This window comes from Somniosus microcephalus, chromosome 21 (assembly GCF_052327205.1).
Source record: "Somniosus microcephalus isolate GS21.2 chromosome 21, FLI_Smic_1.0, whole genome shotgun sequence".
Taxonomy (NCBI): domain Eukaryota; kingdom Metazoa; phylum Chordata; class Chondrichthyes; order Squaliformes; family Somniosidae; genus Somniosus; species Somniosus microcephalus.
In genome coordinates, this window is record NC_141007.1 from 5271807 (window position 1) to 5292630 (window position 20824).

At 49.7% G+C, this 20824-nt stretch overlaps 2 protein-coding genes across 4 annotated transcripts in view; one reads left to right on the top strand and one right to left on the bottom strand.

Moving 5' to 3' along the window:
- Window positions 1–20824, bottom strand: part of mrps7 (mitochondrial ribosomal protein S7) — a 1172241-nt gene that overhangs the window by 130146 nt on the left and 1021271 nt on the right. The gene's annotated exons all lie outside the window — the stretch shown is intronic.
- mycbpap (mycbp associated protein) overlaps window positions 1–20824 on the top strand; it is a 195012-nt gene that overhangs the window by 82276 nt on the left and 91912 nt on the right. For all 3 annotated transcript variants that reach the window (XM_085963210.1, XM_085963211.1, XM_085963212.1), the window contains exons 8-11: window positions 47–165; window positions 4752–4861; window positions 5690–5798; window positions 10870–11062. In XM_085963210.1, the coding sequence (XP_085819336.1) occupies window positions 47–165; window positions 4752–4861; window positions 5690–5798; window positions 10870–11062 (531 nt within the window). The remainder of the gene's footprint in view (window positions 1–46; window positions 166–4751; window positions 4862–5689; window positions 5799–10869; window positions 11063–20824) is intronic.

The window sequence follows — 20824 nt, forward strand, 5'->3', positions numbered from 1 at the left end:
AACAGGTAGATTGAGTGATTGAATTCTGTGTCTTCATTTACTTTAGGTACTGATTTCCCTGAGGGCAAAAACCGCTACAGGTACACCAAATCGGATAGTTTGTACATGAAACAGCGATTGGAAGAGATGAAGACTGTTCTGAGACATCTGGACTTCAGACAACCAGTATGTTGGTCAGAACTGCACACAAGTGTCATCACTAAGCTTATTCAGTGTATCAGTGCCTGTACATCGCAGCGCAAACACCTTAAACCAACACACAACATAGTGCGATATGTGTTATACAGTGACAGACCTGTACCCACCAGTACTGTACCCCAGTGTTATACAGTGACAGGCCTGTACCCACCAGTACTGTGCCCCAGTGTTATACAGTGACAGACTTGTACCCACCAGTACTGTGCCGCAGTGTTATACAGTGACAGGCCTGTACCCACCAGTACTGTGCCCCAGTGTTATACAGTGACAGACTTGTACCCACCAGTACTGTACCCTAGTGTTATACAGTGACTGACCTGTACCCACCAGTACTGTACCCCAGTGTTATATAGAGACAGACCTGTACCCACCAGTACTGTATCCCAGTGTTATACAGTGACAGGCCTGTACCCACCAGTACTGTGCCCCAGTGTTATACAGTGACAGACTTGTACCCACCAGTACTGTACCCTAGTGTTATACAGTGACAGACCTGTACCCACCAGTACTGTACCCTAGTGTTATACAGTGACAGACCTGTACCCACCAGTACTGTACCCCAGTGTTAGACAGTGACAGACTTGTATCCACCAGTACTGTACCCCAATGTTATACAGTGACAGACCTGTACCCACCAGTACTGTACCCTAGTGTTATACAGTGACAGACCTGTACCCACCAGTACTGTACCCCAGTGTTATACAGTGACAGACCTGTACCCACCAGTACGGTACCCCAGTGTTATACAGTGACAGACCTGTACCCACCAGTACTGTACCCCAGTGTTATACAGTGACAGACCTGTACCCACCAGTACGGTACCCCAGTGTTATACAGTGACAGACCTGTACCCACCAGTACTGTATCCCAGTGTTATACAGTGACAGACCTGTACCCACCAGTACTGTACCCCAGTGTTATACAGTGACAGACCTGTACCCACCAGTACTGTACCCCAGTGTTATACAGTGACAGACCTGTACCCACCAGTACGGTACCCCAGTGTTATACAGTGACAGACCTGTACCCACCAGTACTGTACCCCAGTGTTATACAGCGACAGACCTGTACTCACCAGTACTGTACCCCAGTGTTATACAGTGACAGACCTGTACCCACCAGTACTGTACCCCAGTGTTATACAGTGACAGACCTGTACCCACCAGTACTGTACCCCAGTGTTATACAGTGACAGACCCGTACCCACCAGTACTGTACCCCAGTGTTATACAGTGACAGACCTGTACTCACCAGTACTGTACCCCAGTGTTATACAGTGACAGGCCTGTACCAACCAGTACTGTACCCCAGTGTTACAGTGACAGACCTGTACCCACCAGTACGGTACCCCAGTGTTATACAGTGACAGACCTGTACCCACCAGTACTGTACCCCAGTGTTATACAGTGACAGACCTGTACCCACCAGTACTGTACCCCAGTGTTATACAGTGACAGACCTGTACCGCCAATATTTTGCCCTGTATACTGCTAGCATACTTGGAAATAACGTGAGCTGATGTGGTTAATTGAGACTGCATTGTCCAAGCTTTAGAGCTACCCCAACCTCTGGCAGTTCTCCAGCCTCCGGCGGTGAACCAGCTTTTAGCGCAACCCTGACCTGAAAACCGCTCCAACCCTCAGCACTGCCCCGGAGTATCATTCAGTGCCTGAGCTTCATCCCCTTACGCCCCCACCTCAATGAATTTTGAGCTCGGCACGATGCTGAGCTCTTTTTCTGCTGCCTTTGTCTCCGTGCCCACTTTTTTGGCCAGGGGTCTTCCCCCCGCACGGCTGACCCTTTCTCCCGCTTTCTGAATTCTCATTCTACCTGGACCCCTCCCTCTGGCCTCTTAACCTCTCTAGATCTTTTCATTGCAAACTGCTGGCTTGACATCGGCCGTCTCCATTTCTCTGCTCCCCTCACTCACTCCAACCTACCTCCTTCTGAACTTGCAGCACTCCATTCTCTCAGATCCAACCCCAACATTGTCATTAAACCTGCTGACAAGGGTGGTGCTGTTGTTTGGCGAACCGACCTCTACCTAGTGGAAACTGAACGCCAACTCTCCAACACCTCCTCCTACCTCCGCCTGGACCATGACCCCACTACCGAACGTCAAGCCACCTTTTCCAAGACTGTCACTGACCTCATCTTCTCTGGAGATCTTCCCCCTGCTGCCACCAACCTCCCAGTTCCCCAACCCCGCACAGCCCGCTTCTACCTCCTTCTGAAGGTCCACAAACAGGACTGCCCTGGTAGACCCATCGTTTCAGCCTGTTCTTGCCTCACGGAACTTATCTCTTCCTATCTCGACTCTATTTTTTCTCCCCTTATCCAGTCTCTTCCCACCTACATCCGCGACTCTTCCAATGCCCTCCGTCACTTTAACAGTTTCCAGTTTCCTGGCCCCAACCGCCTCCCTTTCACTCTAGACGTACAATGCCTCTACACCTCCATCCCCCTCCAGGATGGCCTGAGGGCGCTCCGCTTCTTCCTTGAACAGAGGCCCAACCAGTCCCCATCCACCACCACCCTCCTCCACCTGGCTGAACTTGTTCTCACATTAAACAACTTCTCCTTTGACTCCACTCACTTCCTCCAAATCAAAGGTGTTGCTACGGGAACCCGCATGGGTCCTAGCTATTCCTGCCTTTTCGTGGGATATGTCAAACATTCTTTGTTTCAGTCCTACTCAGGTCCCCTCCCTCACCTCTTTTTCCGGTACATTGATGTCTGTATCGGTGCCGTTTCCTGCTCTCGCCCTGAACTAGATAATTTCATTCACTTTGCTTCCAATTTCCACCCTTCCCTCACCTTCACATGGTCCATCTCCGACTCTTCCCTTCCCTTCCTCAACTTTTCCGTCTCCATCTCTGGGGATAGGTTATTGACAAACATTCACTACAAGCCCACTGACTCCCACAGCTACCTGGACTACACTTCCTCCCACCCCGCTTCCTGTAAGGACTCTATTCCATTCTCCCAGTTTCTCCATCTCCGCCGCATCTGCTCTGATGATGCCACCTTCCATACCAGTTCTTTCCTTTTTTTGTTTTCCTTTTTCCTCAACCGAGGATTCCCCTCTACCATGGTTGACACGGCCCTTGACCGTGTCTGTTCTGTCTCCCGCACTTCCGCCCTCACACCTGCCTCTCCCTCCCGGAACCACAATAGAATTCCCCTTGTCCTCACCTTTCACTCCACCAGCCTCCACATTCAACGGATCATCCTCCGCCATTCCCGCCACCTCCAGCATGATCCCACCACCAAACACATCTTCCCCTCACCTCTCCTTTCAGCATTCCGAAGGGACCGCTCCCTCCGCGACACCCTGGTCCACTCCTCTATCGCCCCCAACACCCCTTCCCCTTCGCCCGGCACCTTCCCGTGCAAGTGCAGGAGATGCAACACATGCCCTTATACCTCCTCCCTTCCCACTGTCCAGGGCCCCAAACACCACTTCCAGATGAAACAGCGATTTACTTGTACTTCTTGCAATTTAGTATACTGTATTCGCTGCTCATGATGCGGTCTCCTCTACATTGGGGAGACTAAACGCAGATTGGGTGACCGCGTTGCGGAACACCTCCTTTCAGTCCGTAAGGGGGACCCCGAGCTCCCGGTGGCCTGTCACTTTAATTCACCGCCCCATTCCCACTTGGACCTCACCGTCCGCGGCCTCTTGCATTGTTTCACGGAAGCTCAGCGTAAGCTCGAGGAACAGCACCTCATCTTTCGATTAGGCACTTTACAGCCTTCTGGACTCAACACAGATCATAACCTCGGCCCCTATCACATATATATTTTTTATCCTCACGTTTTGTTTGCGTCTGTTCTTCTCTCCCACAGGGCAGCTGTCTTTCATTCTGCCAGCGCAATTCACACTTCATCTCGAGCCATCCTTTGTTTCTTAACCTGCCCCATTACCATCTCCTCTCGCCTTGAATATCTCTTAATGTCTCTTAACCTCTTCCGCCTTCTATCCTATCACAGGCCTTCCCTTTTGTTCTTTCATCCCCTCCCCCATTTCCCAATCCCCTACACTTGCTTAAAAATCTGTTCCATTTCCTGCTTTTTTTCAGTTCTGATGAAAGGTCATTGACCTGAAAGGTTAACTCTGTTTCTCTCTCCACAGATGCTGCCTGACCTGCTGAGTTTCTCCAGCATTTTCTGTTTTTATTTCAGATTTCCAGCATCTGCAGTATGTTCTTTCTGTTTCATTCAGTGTCTCCCATTTTGCTGTGTGCATTATTGATTGTTGCAGGGGCTTTAGATGTTTTGCGGTTGTCGATACGGAGAGAGGTGCAGTGTCTAAGCACTGCTCTCTCTCTCTCTCTTTCTTTCATCAATCAGAGTGCCACCGGTTGCTTTTGGGCCTGTTTCACATTGTCCCCAATGGTAGCTCGCCGAGCCCACAAACAGGTTCAGGAGGCCACCGGGAGCATGGAGTGCCCTCACATATCAATAACCTGCCTGATGTCAACAGCGGATTGTCAGCCTCAAGCTGGGACACTGGTGTTCTGGGTGAACGGGGTGTTTTCTGCCTACAGGACATTGATCAGCTGGAGGTGATTGGAACCGGGCGTCCCTTCAGCTCGATGTCAGTGGAACGCTTCCCTGTGGAGGGGGACCAGCCCACAACAAACAGTAAAGACAGCATGTAAGCATCACCGTGCAACCGAGGAACTGCACACTGTGTTTGTTGGATTCCCACGTTCAGTGGAACAATTCGCAATCCAATATCTATCCTACGGATGAACAACTGGCAGAGTTTCTATTCTGATCAATTGATACTCGTTAATCTAAGGCATTGCTCACAGACAAAATGAAAAATAAACAGTTTTGTTTCACTCTCTTATCTAACTAGCTCTCTTTCTCCCTGAATCTGAATGATTTTCTGTTTTTGCAATTTGTGTGTGTCTGTCTCAAAATCTGCCTCCCTCCTGTGAGCCTGCCCTGTGATTCTTCCTCTCCGTTATGTCTCCTGCTCCATGCATCCCTCTCTTTATTCCCTCTTCCTTCCTCACATCCGTCTAGCCACGCATGGTATGTCAGTTCCACACGTTCTTCATCTGTCTTATTTTATGTGGTTCTCTTTTTTGAATTCATTTTTCCTTCTGACGTCCCATTCCTCCCCAGGGGGATGTGATTGATCAGTGGGTGATGTGATTGATCAGTGGGTGATGTGATTGATCAGTGGGTGATGTGATTGATCAGTGGGTGATGTGATTGATCAGTGGGTGATGTGATTGATCAGTGGGTGATGTGATTGATCAGTGAGTGATGTGATTGATCAGTGAGTGATGTGATTGATCAGTGGGCGATGTGATTGATCAGTGGGTGATGTGATTGATCAGTGGGTGATGTGATTGATCAGTGGGTGACGATGTGATTGATCAATGGGTGATGTGATTGATCAGTGAGTGATGATGTGATGTGTTAGTTTTTATTTTACAATACTTGGTCACTTTTCTATGGTATTTTCTAGTGAATGTCTGGAGGAATATCCTGACGTGATTGGGGAACCAATCATTGGTCCATCCATTATGTTCTGTGGACAGCCGGCTCGTTGGCTGAACGACAACAGCTCCCATAAGGTACAGCAGTTACAGTCAGTGCAGCTCCGCAACTCTGTTAATAGGCGAGGGAGGTAGGCGGTGTAGTAGATTACACATTGCCTCTTTTACCACTTGGACCTTGTTTCAAATCCAGCCTAGACTAAGAGGATGAAGTATGCAGTATTTGAAATAATTTTTATCAATCCAATACGCAGGAGCAATAGAGAGCTCTAGGTTAGTCTGAAGTACAGTATTGGGGCAGATTAGGGGAAGTTTCACTAACCCGTGCTGTCACTGCCCTGGGAGTGTTTGATGGGACAGTGTAGAGCGAGCTTTACTCTGTATCTAACCCGTGCTGTACCTGCCCTGGGAGTGTTTGATGGGATTGTGTAGAGGGAGCTTTACTCTGTATCTAACCCGTGCTGTACCTGCCCTGGGAGTGTTTGATAGGACAGTGTAGAGCGAGCTTTACTCTGTATCTAACCCGTGCTGTCACTGCCCTGGGAGTGTTTGATGGGACAGTGTAGAGCGAGCTTTACTCTGTATCTAACCCGTGCTGTACCTGCCCTGGGAGTGTTTGATGGGATTGTGTAGAGGGAGCTTTACTCTGTATCTAACCCGTGCTGTACCTGCCCTGGGAGTGTTTGATAGGACAGTGTAGAGCGAGCTTTACTCTGTATCTAACCCGTGCTGTACCTGCCCTGGGAGTGTTTGATGGGACAGTGTAGAGGGAGCTTTACTCTGTATCTAACCCGTGCTGTACCTGCCCTGGGAGTGTTTGATGGGACAGTGTAGAGGGAGCTTTACTCTGTATCTAACCCGTGCTGTACCTGCCCTGGGAGTGTTTGATGGGACAGTGTAGAGGGAGCTTTACTCTGTATCTAACCCCGTGCTGTACCTGCCCTGGGAATGTTTGATGTGACAGTGTAGAGGGAGCTTTACTCTGTATCTAACCCGTGCTGTACCAGCCCTGGGAGTGTTTGATGGGATAGTGTAGAGGGAGCTTTACTCTGTATCTAACCCGTGCTGTACCTGCCCTGGGAGTGTTTGATGGGACAGTGTAGAGGGAGCTTTGCTCTGTATCTAACCCGTGCTGTACCAGCCCTGGGAGTGTTTGATGGGATAGTGTAGAGGGAGCTTTACTCTGTATCTAACCCGTGCTGTACCTGCCCTGGGAGTGTTTGATGGGACAGTGTAGAGGGAGCTTTGCTCTGTATCTAACCCGTGCTGTACCAGCCCTGGGAGTGTTTGATGGGATAGTGTAGAGGGAGCTTTACTCTGTATCTAACCCGTGCTGTACCTGCCCTGGGAGTGTTTGATGGGACAGTGTAGAGGGAGCTTTGCTCTGTATCTAACCCGTGCTGTACCTGCCCTGGGAGTGTTTGATGGGACAGTGTAGAGGGAGCTTTACTCTGTATCTAACCCGTGCTGTACCTGCCCTGGGAGTGTTTGATGGGATTGTGTAGAGGGAGCTTTACTCTGTATCTAACCCGTGCTGTACCTGCCCTCGGAGAGTTTGGTGGGTCACCCAGTGGCTGAAATGGAAATTGTTCCATTCCCCAGCATTGACATCCCTCATCTTGGCCTTAAAAGACCTAAGAAAGCAGTGTGATAACTATAAACTGTGGCTGAATCATGAAATATTCCTAGTGTCATTATTATCCTGGAGCGATGGCCATTGCCTTGAAAGCTCGTGATGTTGCTGCTTCCCAGTGGAGTCTTGAATGTCCTGAAATGAAATACTTCCCCCTGGCTTCCTACAGGACTTTCATAGTAAATTGAGATGCTCTAAACTAATTTCAATAGCTCAGCAGGTGAATGCACTGCCTGTTGTAGCCCTGAGGTGTCCAAACCAGGAGGGTTGCCTCCTCAGTCGGTACTGAGTGTGTTAATATGAGCTGGAGCGGCCATTCAGCCAACACGACAGACAGCAGAATGAGCCAGAGATCATGCTCTTCATTGCAGTCCAGTGATGGCTGGGTATATTCTCCTTGAATCATGCAACACATAAGGGGGACCTGTGCTGGCTCGTTTGAAAGAGCTCTCCAATTAGTCCCACTCCCCTGTCCTTTCCCTATAGCCCTGCAAATTTTTCCTTTAAGTATTTATCCTCTTTTGAAAGTTACTATTGAATCTGCTTTCACCACCTTTCAGGCAGCGCATTCCAGATCATAAAACAATTTCTCCTCATCTCCCCTCTGGTTCTTTAGACAATTATCTTAAATCTGTGTCCTCTGGTTCATCTTTGTAAATTTTTTTATAATGAGAAAGCGAGGTGCAGGGCATTAGAAAAGTTGAAAACAATGAAACGGAACAGGAGGTAAATTAGGAATGAATGGGTTTTAAACGGCTGAAGTGTGTAGAAGGAAGGGAAGACTGAGTGAGGCCAAGAGTTGCCAGAGGACTGAGGTCCTGGGAAAGAATGAGTTAGAGTAGGAGACAGTGCGATGAGTCTTGATTCCATCACAGTGAGGATGCAGGCTGGAGCCAGAGTGCGTAGCGCAGGGGATTTGGGGCTCAATCGGAACAAGGGAGGAAAGTTCAGAGGAGCACTAACCAAAGTATAGTAACAACAAGAGTAAAAAAAAAAATTAGAGGTTGCATTCAATCGAGAAGTTGGAGGTGAGCAAGAGATCACCTATTTTTTTTATTGTCCGCTGACTAGGAGTGAGAGGGGGGCCAGGAGAGACTCTCCAGATATGGGAGCAGTGTTCAAGTCTTGGACAGACTTCAGCTTTGTAGAGGGTTAATGTGGAAGCAAGTCATCCACTGTTCCGAGGGACTGCCCAAGGAGAGGGTTAATTGTTGAATGAAGATAAGGAAATTAAAGAAAGAGTAAAACCGAATTTCTCAGAAGCACCTTTAGTCGTGGAAGAGATGGGGGAGTACCACCTGAGGGAAGATGGCGAGACAGAGGGGGCAAGCTCCCTCGTGCTCCTGTTAGATTTTGTTCATCCTGGTGCTTTCCTCGCTCGGAGGGTCTGTGGTGATACCACAGGAGCTGGGCTCCGTTGGCTGAATAGCCTTAGCTTAGGGACACAAAGCAGAGTCTCAGCCTTGTTTATTTAACCTGGCCTGGAGTTTCTGCAGGATTTTTGCCCAGACATCAGCGTAATCTGGGCAGATATGAATGAACTAGCGCTAAATATCACGGAATTTTAAACGTAACTGTTTTTCCCCATTGGCACTTTACACTGGTACCTGCGATCTTTTTACGCTAGTTTAAAACTGGCCACGGCCCCTAGGTCGCCATAGCGACTTTCCGCCGATTGCTCCCGTTCAAGGTGTTCATCACACGGCACCCAGATTCTCGGGCGCTCAGGCACCCGTGGTCCCGTGAATCCAGTGTTAATCTCCGATACTTGCAGTGAGCAGCAGTCACTTTGCAGCCTGACCCGGGGCTGTTTCACCTGCTGCTGCTGTAATGACTTTAAATTACTTTAACTTCAGTTTAAATGAGTCTAAATTCAGTCAATGACAGCAGAGCAGGATACACCTGTGTGGCTTCAGTTGACTGCTGGTCACAGGTCTCGTGTACCAAGGACAGATCAAAGCGGTCAATTGAAGCCAATTATAGCGTAAGACCAAGAGCATGAAATCAGTCAGTTGAAGAATGGCCCATTTCCTGGCAATCCCACTCCTCTGTGATGCTGGAGGAGGCTCGAGTCGATTACGCTGCTTGATTGCGCTGATTCACAGGAGATTTTACGTTCGGTCTTATGCTGGTGAGTTTGCACGGAACCTTGAGTGTAACTTCAGCTCGGCAAGATGGTCGTAGTGAAGGGCGCATTCTGCTGATTGCACCCCTAACGGAAACGCTACGCCCGGGTTCTGTAAGATTTCTTGCTGGTAACTGAAAAAAACTCGTAAAAAGCAGAAGAAAACCGCAAATGCTGGGAATCTGAAACAAAACGTGGGTCAGTCAACATCGGTGGAGAGAACAGATTGACCCTTCAGAACTGAAACATGTAAAGATGAACAGGAATGTAATAGAAGCTGAAAAAAGCGGAGCTAGTGGAACAAAGAAATAAGCAAACAGAAAGAGATTCCACCCCACACTGCAGGGGAGCAAGCCCGAGGTCATTAGGGAGTTTCAGGAACAGTATCACCGTTACTAAAGAGAGAGATTCTTGCATTTACACACTGCCTTGCACCACCACCGGACATCCCAAAGCGCTTTACAACCAATGAAGCACATTTTGCAGTGGAGTCACTGTTGTAATGTGGGAAACGCGGCAGCCAATTTGCGCACAGCAAGCTCCCACAAACAGCAATATGATAATGACCAGATCATCTGTTTTAGTGATGTTGGTTGAGGGATAAATATTGGCCAGGACACCAGGGAGAACTCCCCTGCTCTTCTCCCAATAGTGGCCGTGGGATCTTTTACATCCACCTGCGAGAGCAGGCGGGGCCTCGGTTTAACGTCTCATCTGAAAGACGGCACCTCCGACAGTGAACTCGCAACCTTCTGACTCCGAGGCGAGGGTGCTACCAACTGACTAACTCTTCGATAGTGATTGGTAGAAGGCTTTTCAACTTCTTGGGGCATCTCAGCCAAGCCCGAACCTGCCTTTCCTGAAGTTAAAACACGCCCACTGTCCAACAGGGGTCACCGGATAGCAATCGGCAGCAAGAACATTCTCTGATGTTTTCCCTCTCTTGCCCAGGGGCACTGACTACTGCTGTCTCAGGTAACATCAGCTAACTCCGCACAGACCGGCGATTCATCCTGGGATGTTTGGGGAGTGGTAAATCTCCCAGGTTTCCTGCTGCTGATTGACTTCTGGTGGAAAGTGCACTGTGTGGATTTTGGCTCAGGGCAGGTTTGGATTTGGCCGTGACACCCTTCCCCCATGGTAGCATAGCCTGCAGACACACTCTGGGCTCGCACATGGACAATGACCAATTCGGTAAGGTACTACAAGGCACCTGGTGTCTGTGGAAGGATATCCTAGCAACAGGCAGCACCTTCGCGAACGGGCAGAGAGAAAGCAAAAAGGGGAGATCACGATGAAGAACCATGCTTTAGTGATGGGTTATTGTGAGGCTTTAACACAGTGACATCACTCACTACTGTGCTTGCATCGTGTTTTCTCATTTACCCCAGGGTGAGGTTGGTATGACTGTCCGGCTCACGTTCGAAGCGATGACAGGCGACAGGGTCATCTCCTGTCTACAGGTGATAAATGACGGGACCACGGTCATCAACTACAAGTGGAAACGCCTCCCCGAGCAGGAACACTGCGTCAGGAGCCCAAGTGATTCTTGGATACAAAGATTCTACTTCAACACCAATTCAGGTATGCATTATTCATGACCAGAGCGATGTAACATAAGAAATAGGAGCAGGAGTCGGCCATTTGGCCCTTCGAGCTTGCTCTGCCATTCGATAAAATCCTCTACCTCATCTCCACTTTCCCACCCGATCTCCATATCCCTTGATTCCCTTAATATCCAAAAATCTATCGATCTCTGTCTTGAATATACTCAACGACTGAGCCTCCACAGCCCTCTGGGGCGGAGAATTCCAAAGATTCACCACCCTCTGAGTGAAGAAATTTCTCCTCATCTCAGTCCTAAATGGCCGACCCCTTATTCTGAGACTGTGACCCCCTGGTTCTAGACTCCCCAGCCAGGGGAAACATCCTCCCTTCATCTACCCTGTCGAGCCCTGTAAGAATCTTGTGTGTTTCAATGAGATCACCTCTCATTCTTCTAAACTCTAGAGAATAGTCTAGTCTACTCAATCTGTCCTCATGGGACAATCCCCCCATCCCAGGAACCAGTCTGGTGAACCTTCGTTGCACTCCCTGTATGGCAAGTATATCCTTCCTTAGGTAAGGAGACCAAAACTCTACACAATACTCCAGGTGTGGTCTCACCAGGGCCCTATATAATTGCAGTAAGACGTCTTTACTCTTATACTCCAATCCCTTTGTAATAAAGGCCAACATACCATTTGCTTTCCTAATTGCTTGCTGTACTTGCATGTTAACTTTCAGTGATTCGTGTACAAGGACACCCAGGTTCCTCTGAACACCAACATTTCCCAATCTCTCACCATTTTAAAAAATACTCTGCTTTTCTATTTTCCCTACCAAAGTGGATAACTTCACATTTCTCCACATTATATTCCATTTGCCATGTTCTTGCCCACTCACTTAGCCTGTCTATATCCCCTTGAAGCCTCCATGCATCCTCCTCACAACTTACATTCCCACCCAGCTTTATATCATCAGCAAACTTGGATATATTACATTTGGTCCCCTCATCCAAATCATTGATGTAGATTGTGAATAGTTGAGGCCCAAGCACTGATCCTTGCGGTACCCCACTAGTTACAGCCTGCCAACCTGAAAATGACCCGTTTATTCCTACTCTCTGTTTTCTGTCCGTTAACCAATCCTCAATCCATGCTAGTATATTACCCACAATCCCATGAGCCCTAATTTTGTTTAATAACCTCTTGTGTGGCACCTTATCGAAAGCCTTCTGAAAATCCCAAATACACCACATCCACTGGTTCCCCCTTATCTATTCTGCTAGTTACAACCTCAAAATACTCTTAACAGATTTGTCAAACACGATTTCCCTTTCATAAATCTGTGTTGACTGCCCAATCCTATTATTATTTTCTAAGTGCCCTGTTACCTCGTCCTTAATAATAGATTCTAGCATTTTCCTACTACTGATGTCAGGCTAACTGGTCTGTAGTTCCCCATTTTCTCTCTCCCTCCTTTCTTAAATAGTGGGGTTACATTTGCTACCTTCCAATCCGCGGGAACCGTTCCAAAATCTATGGAATTTTGGAAAATGACAACCAATGCATCCACTATCTCTCTAGCCACCTCTTTCAAAGCCCTCGGATGTAGGCCATCAGGTCCAGGGGATTTATTGGCTTTCAGTCCCATTAATTTCTCCAGTACTATTTTTTTTCACTAATACTAATTTCTTTCAGTTCCTCATTCTCACTACAGCCTTGGTTCTCCACTATTTCCGGGAAGTTTCTTGTGTCTTCTGTGAAGACAGACGCAAAGTATTTGTTTAATTTCTCTGCCATTTCCTTATTCCCCATTATAATTTCTCCTGTCTCAGCCTGTAAGGGACCCACACTTACTTTCGCCAATCTTTTCCTTTTTACTTACCTATAGAACGTTTTACAGTCTGTTTTTATGTGTCTCGCTAGTTTACTCTCATTCTATTTTCCCTTTCTTTATCAATTTCTTGGTCCTCCTTTGCTGAATTCTAAAATCCTCCCAATCCTCAGGCTTACTACTCTTTTGGCAACATTATAAGCCTCTTCCTTTGATCTAATACTATCATTAACTTCTCTTGTTAGCCACGGTTGGACCACTTTTCCTGTGGGTTTTTTGTGCCTTAAAGGAATGTACATTTGTTGTAAATTATGTATTAATTCTTTAAATGCTAGCCATTGCTCGTCCACTGTCATACCTTTTAATGTAGTTTCCCAATCTACCGTAGCCAACTCGCTCCTCATACCTACGTAGTTTGCTTTGTTTAGATTTAAGACCCTAGTTTTGGATTTAACTAAATCACTTTCAAACTCAATATAAAATTCTGTCATATTATGGTCACTCTTCCCTCAAGGCCCCTTTACTACAAGGTTATTAATTAACCCTTTCTCATTCCACAATACTAGATCTAAAATAGCCTGTTCCCTAGTTGGTTCCTCTGCATACTGATCTAGAAAATTATCTTGCATACATTCCATGAATTCATCCTTCACACTATTACTGCAAATTTGGTTTGCCCAGTATATATGCAGATTAAAGTCCCCCATGATTACTGTATTACCCTTGTATTACCACTTTGCAACTGCATCTCCATAATGGCTATTAGATGAAACTGTTCATTTCTATCTGTGCTATTAATTCATCTATTTTGTTGCAAATGCTTCACGCATTCAGATATAGTGCCTTTAGCCTTGACTTATTTCTATATTTACCTGATGTCACCTTAGTCACTGATGCCTTATTACCTCTCTGTCCCTTCCTGACCCACTCTGCTTATTTTTATCCAAAACTCTACCCTGCTCTAGAGCCTTGAAATTTCTCTTGCTGCTTTTAAATTTACTCTTTCCTGAATCCTCCCACCCTCTGCCCCCTTCATTAGTTTAAAGCCCTGTATACTGCCCTAGTTATTCGGTTCGCCAGGACACTGGTCCCAGCCTGGTTTAAGTGGAGCCCGTCCCAACGGAACAGCTCCCTCTTTCCCCAGTACTGATGCCAGTGCCCCATGAACAAAAACCCCTTCCTCCCATACCACTCTTTGAGCCACGCATTTAAACCTCTAGGGAGAGAAATGGAGTCGTGCCTCCTTTGGGGCGATAACTTTTAGTGCCCCGGAAAAATTAGCACCTCCCCATGGCTGAAATTGAGTGGTAGCGCCGCAAGAGGGAAGCGGGGCACTACTGGAAGCGCCCCGCCTCCCTCTTGGGGCGCGGCGAGGTAATATTGCGGTGCAACGTGCCCCGGTATTGCAGGCCTTCCTCTCTTTCTTAAAGGGAAGGGGCCTTGCGCAGCGCAACCCGGGGCACAGCTGGGCCACCGGGGATCGGAGTGCCAGCTAAAGAGCCCAGCACGCGAGAAGTGCCAGGCTCATGGAGCGCAGCCGGCACTCCGCGGGGGGGCGGGTCAGGGGGACGGGAGCGGAGGCAGGTGCTGGCAGGAGGCCAGCAACAAAAATGGCCGCCCGGCACCTCGCCTTTAAATAGCGCCGCCCTGGCCGCAGGTAGGCCCCCCTGACCCTGTCAGACATAGTGTCTGGCGGTAAGTCGGGGGGCGCTACCGAAGATCGCGAGTGGGGCGCTGCGCACGGCGGTGACGTCATCGCTGGTGGCGCAGCGCCACAGGGCGCTAAAGGTTAGTGCCGCCGCTAACCTCCCACTGAATTTCGTGGGCGGCATTGGCGGCGCTGCGCCCACGCGCTAGTTGCTTTGTGCCCTGTTAGTGTCCTCTTACAGCACTAACGGGAGGCGCAAAGCAACCGAATTTTTCCCCTTTAATCGGTTTGTCCCTATGCCAATTTGCGCATGGCTCAGGTAACAATCCAGAGATTATTACCTTTGAGGTTCTGCTTTTTAATTTTAATCCTAGCTCCTCAAACTCCCTCAACATAACCGCATTCCTAGTTCTACCTATGTCATTGGTTCCTATGTGGACCACGACAACTGGATCCTCCCCCTCTCACTTCTCCAGCCGCGAGGAGATGTCTTTAACCTTGGCACCAGGCAGGCAACACAATCTTTGGAACTCTCTGTCGCGGCTGCAGAGAACAGTATCTATCCCCCTGACTATATTGTCCTCTACCGCAACTACATTCCTTTTCACTCCCCCCACTTGAATGGCCTCCTGCACCATGGTGCCATGGCCAGCTTGCTCATCCATCCTGTAGGCCTTTCCCTCATCCATACAGACAGCAAGAACCTCATACCTGTTGGACAAAGGCCGAGGCTCCTCCAGCACTGCACCTGGGTCGTCTTACCTGCCTGAGTTGCAGTCACACCCTCCTGTCCCTGACCACTAACCAGACCTGTACCACTGCCTAGCTTAAGGGGTGTGACTGCCTCCTGGATCGAAGTGCCCAGGTAACTCTCCCCATCCCTGATGCCCCGCAATGTCTGCACCTCAGACTCCAGCTCACAAACTCTGAGCCGAAGTTCCTCAAGATGCAGGCACTTACTGCAAACATGGTTGTCCGGGATCACAATGCTCTCCACAAACTCCCACATGCTGCAGTTGCGGCACACCACCTGCACTGCCATCCCTACATGACCTTGTTTTACTTAATTAAATTTGTAATTAGGTAACTTAGTTTACAGTGTAGTTTCTTGACTACTTACTTAAGTTAAGGGTACTGAAATTAAATATCTACCTGTAACATAAAGCACTACAAGTATTGTAGGCAAAAAGCAACAACTCCTTCCCTCTCTTCTTCGAATTCCCACTCTTTCCAAGTTCCCAAATAAAACACTCTGTTCAAGTCCACTCCATATAATCCTGCTCTGTGCAGACTGCCTTCATGTAACCCGTGCTGTACCTGCCCTGGGAGTGTTCGATGGGACAGTGTAGAGGGAGCTTTACTCTGTATCTAACCCGTGCTGTACCTACCCTGGGAGTGTTTGATGGGACAGTGTAGAGGGAGTTTTACTCTGTATCTAACCCACGCTGTACCTGCCCTGGGAGTGTTTGATGGGACAGTGTAGAGGGAGCTTTACTCTGTATCTAACCCGTGCTGTACCTGCCCTGGGAGTGTTTGATGGGACAGTGTAGAGGGAGCTTTACTCTGTGTGATGAAATATTCCATTCATCACTGCCTGTGACTGTGGTTGGTTTCAGGTTTCCCCTCACCATTGTATTGCCTGTGACTGTGGTTGGTTTCAGGTTTCTCCTCACCATTGTATTGGATATTGGAATGTATGGAATGTGTTGTGTGTAGGGCTTCGCCCATACCTGGCCTCTGTAAGCCAGCTCAGTCTGGCCTCATATCCAGTACTGCAGAGCTCCAGATGGAAGATACCTCTCTCCACTGCGTGTTATCTTCTAAGTTAATAAAAGCCTTGTTTTGTTCCGCTAACATCGAGTCTCGGGATTATTGAGGCACATCAATTTTATTAACTTATTTTTCAACACAATGGATCAACTCCTGAAACCCGAACGTTTGGATTTGGACCAGCATGCTCCGGACGCATCAGCACGCTTCGGACACTGGTTTATGTGTATGGAATTCTTCCTGGACAATTCCGCAGCCGTCAAAGACGCTACGGACGCTGCGAGTATGAAACTCGGAATTCTGCGGAATTGGGTAAGCCACCGGGTTTACCCCCTCATCCAAGACGCCGACACGTACCTGGCCGCCTGCGACATCTTAAAGGCGCATTACCAGCAGCCTACGAATGAGGTGTATGCTAGGCATCTGCTCGCCACTCGCGCACAGCGACCTGGGGAATCGGTGGAGGAGTTCCTAGGCACCCTGAAAATGCTTGGCAAAGACTGCAAGTGCCGAGATGTAAAAGCCGCAGTGTACACCGACGAGCTTGTTCGCGATGCCTTTATCACAGGCCTCCGCTCCACTTACATCCGGCAAAGACTGCTGGAAAAAACGGGATTGGACCTGAAACAGGCTGCGGACACCGCGCGATCCCTGGATGTGGCCCAGAGAAACTCGGACGCCTACTCTTCAGCCCGCGCCGTCCACGCCGCCACGTGTGCACCAAGGGCGCCGCCATCTTGGAAGGCATCTTCCCCGCCCGGCAGCCCGACATCGTCGGGGCCCCCGCTCTCCCCCCAGAAGCCCTACGACAGCGGCGACGCGTCGGGGACCCAACTGCTACTTCTGCGGGCAGCCAAAGCACACCAGAAACCTGTGCCCGGCGAAAGGCACCACCTGCTTTAAGTGCGGTAAGAAGGGGCACTTCGGGAAGGTGTGCAGAGGGAACCCCGCCGGAAAACCAAAACCCGCCACCGCCGCGTGTGCGCCGTGGGAGCGGCCATCTTGGACGCCATCTTGCCCGACCTCGTGGGGTCCGCCATCTTGTGAGCAGACAGCGTGGACGCCATCTTGTCTCGATCAGGGCCCTACAGTGGCATCGGTCACAGTGGACCAGACCAGGCCCCACCCGCTATCCAAATCAATGGTGGACATCGAGGTAAACGGGTGCCGGGTTAAATGTTTAATTGACAGCGGAAGCACGGAGAGTTTTATCCACCCTGAACTGGCACAACAACTCTCCCTAAAGGTGGTCCCTACTCGGGGTACCATCTCTATGGCTGATAAAACCCAGACATCGACCATTCTGGGTTACTGCACGGTACAATTGTCCATTAACAGGACTGTATACGATAATTTTAAAGTGTTAATCATGAATCTATGCGCGAGCGTGATCTTGGGCCTGGATTTCCAGTGCAACCACCAAAGCATCACGCTCAAGTACGGTGGGTCCCAGCCGCCCCTCACAGTGTGCGGCCTGGCTACCCTGAAGGTAAAGCCGCCTTCGCTATTCGCGAACCTTACCCCTAACTGCCGGCCAATAGCGACCAAAAGCAGGAGGTACAGCTGGGAGGACAGGCGGTTTATCGCGACCGAGGTAGACAGGCTCCTGAGAGCGCATTATTGAACGCAGCAATAGCCCGTGGCGCGCCCAAGTGGTGGTGGTAAGGGGTAGCGAGAAGAAACGGATGGTGATCGACTATAGCCAAACGATCAACAGGTACACCCAACTAGACGCCTACCCACTACCCCGCATATCAGAAATGGTGAACCAAATCGCCCAATACCGGGTGTTCTCCACCATCGACCTCAAGTCAGCGTACCACCAGCTCCCTATCAGAGCAGAGGACCGCCCGTACACCACCTTCGAGGCGAACGGACGCCTCTACCAATTCCTCAGAGTCCCCTTTGGGGTGACGAATGGGGTCTCGGTCTTCCAGAGGGAGATGGATCGCATGGTCGATGACCACCACTTGCAGGCAACCTTCCCCTACCTCGACAACGTCACCATCTGCGGTCACAACCAGCAGGATCACGACTCGAACCTCGAGAGGTTCCTGAAAACCGCACAAAAACTCAACCTCACCTACAACGAGGACAAGTGCGTTTTCAACACCACGCGCCTCTGCATACTAGGCAGCGTGGTGGAGAATGGGGAAATCGGACCAGACCCCGACCGATTGCGCCCCCTACGGGAGCTGCCCCTGCCCAACACTCCCAAAGCCCTGATAAGGTGCCTGGGGTTATTTTCTTATTATTCCCAATGGGTCCCCAACTACTCCGACAAAGCCCGCCCCCTCATGAAAGCATCCTCTTTTCCGCTCTCTGCTGAGGCCCACGCCGCCTTCAAAAGCATTAAGCAGGATATTGAGCGGGCCACGCTACAGGCAGTGGACGAGAACACTCCATTTCAAGTGGAAAGTGATGCGTCTGACTTTGCCTTGGCGGCCACCCTCAACCAGGCGGGGCGGCCCGTAGCTTTCTTCTCGAGGACCCTCCAAGGGCCCGAGATCAGACACTCCTCCGTGGAAAAGGAGGCCCAAGCCATCGTGGAGGCAGTGCGCCACTGGCGCCACTACCTAGCCAGCAAACGCTTCACCCTACTTACCGACCAGCGGTCGGTAGCGTTTATGTTCAATAATAAACAGAGGGGGAAGATTAAAAATGATAAGATTCTTAGGTGGCTGATCGAGCTCTCCACCTTCGAGTATGACATCATTTACCGGCCAGGGGCCCTTAACGAATCCCCAGATGCCCTCTCACGAGGGATGTGTGCCAGCGCCACCGGGGATCGGCTACAGACCCTCCACAACGACCTCTGCCACCCAGGGGTCACGCGGCTGTTCCACTTCATAAAGTCCCGCAACTTACCCTACTCGATTGAGGAAGTTCGGTCTCTGACCAGGAACTGCCGCACTTGCGCTGAGTGCAAGCCTCGGTTCTACCACCCTGATAGAGCCCACTTAATCAAAGCTACACGGCCCTTTGAGCGGCTCAGCTTAGATTTCAAAGGCCCCCTCCCGTCCGTTGACCGCAATGTTTACTTCCTGAACATTGTGGACGAATACTCCCGGTTCCCATTCGCCTTCCCCTGCCCAGACATGACCAGCGCCACGGTCATTAAATGCCTCAACAGCCTGTTCTGCCTGTTCGGTATGCCGAGCTACATCCACACGGATAGGGGGGCGTCCTTCATGAGTGAAGAGCTACGCCAGTACATGCTGTCCAGGGGTATCGCCACGAGCCGTACCACCAGCTACAACCCCCAGGGTAACGGTCAAGTGGAGCGAGAGAACGGGACAGTATGGAAAGCAGTCACTCTAGCTCTAAGGACCAAGGGCCTCCCTATCTCCCACTGGCAGGAAGTCCTCTCAGATGTGCTCCATTCGATACGGTCACTATTGTGTACTGCCACTAATGCCACGCCTCATGAACGAATGTTTAGCTTTCCCTGGAAATCCACCTCCGGCGTATCCATGCCGTCATGGCTCTCCACCCCAGGTCCGGTATTCGTGCGAAGGCATGTGAGGGCCCATAAGACGGACCCTCTCGTGGAGCCAGTGCACCTACTCCACGCCAACCCCCAATACGCGTATGTCCGGCACACCGACGGAAGGGAGGACACCGTGTCAATAAAAGACGTCGCACTAGCCGGTAACGACAACAACCACGGCAATAGCAGCAACAACGACCACAGCAACTCTTACCCACCCACTACTCTTTCATCACCCCCGGAAGAACATCGACCAACGGCACCCCCACCAACTACCCCTTCAACAACCCTGGCGGCACCCCCGGCAGAGACCCAGGAGGCCACCGGGGTCACCCAGCCGACACCCGCGACACCACAACAGCCACGTCGGTCGCAGAGGACTACCAAACCCCCGAACAGACTAAATCTATAGAAGGGGTGAATGTGATGAAATATTCCATTCATCACTGCCTGTGACTGTGGTTGGTTTCAGGTTTCCCCTCACCATTGTATTGCCTGTGACTGTGGTTGGTTTCAGGTTTCTCCTCACCATTGTATTGGATATTGGAATGTATGGAATGTGTTGTGTGTAGGGCTTCGCCCATACCTGGCCTCTATGTAAGCCAGCTCAGTCTGGCCTCATATCCAGTACTGCAGAGCTCCAGATGGAAGATACCTCTCTCCACTGCGTGTTATCTTCTAAGTTAATAAAAGCCTTGTTTTGTTCCGCTAACATCGAGTCTCGGGATTATTGAGGCACATCACTCTGTATCTAACTCGTGCTGTACCTGCCCTGGGAGTGTTTGATAGGACAGTGTAGAGGGAGCTTTACTCTGTATCTAACCCGTGCTGTACCTGCCCTGGGAGTGTTTGATGGGACAGTGTAGAGGGAACTTTACTCTGTATCTAACGCGTGCTGTACCTGTTCTAGGACACATTGGGTGCTCGAGAATTGAATAGATTAAAGATTCCAAACAATTTAGACATGCTCCTGTCGGCTTACTGTCAGTTATTACTTGGTGTGACATTAAGTCAAATCGACTCTGGTTCAATCCCTTATCTGTGCTGAGTGAACTGATCA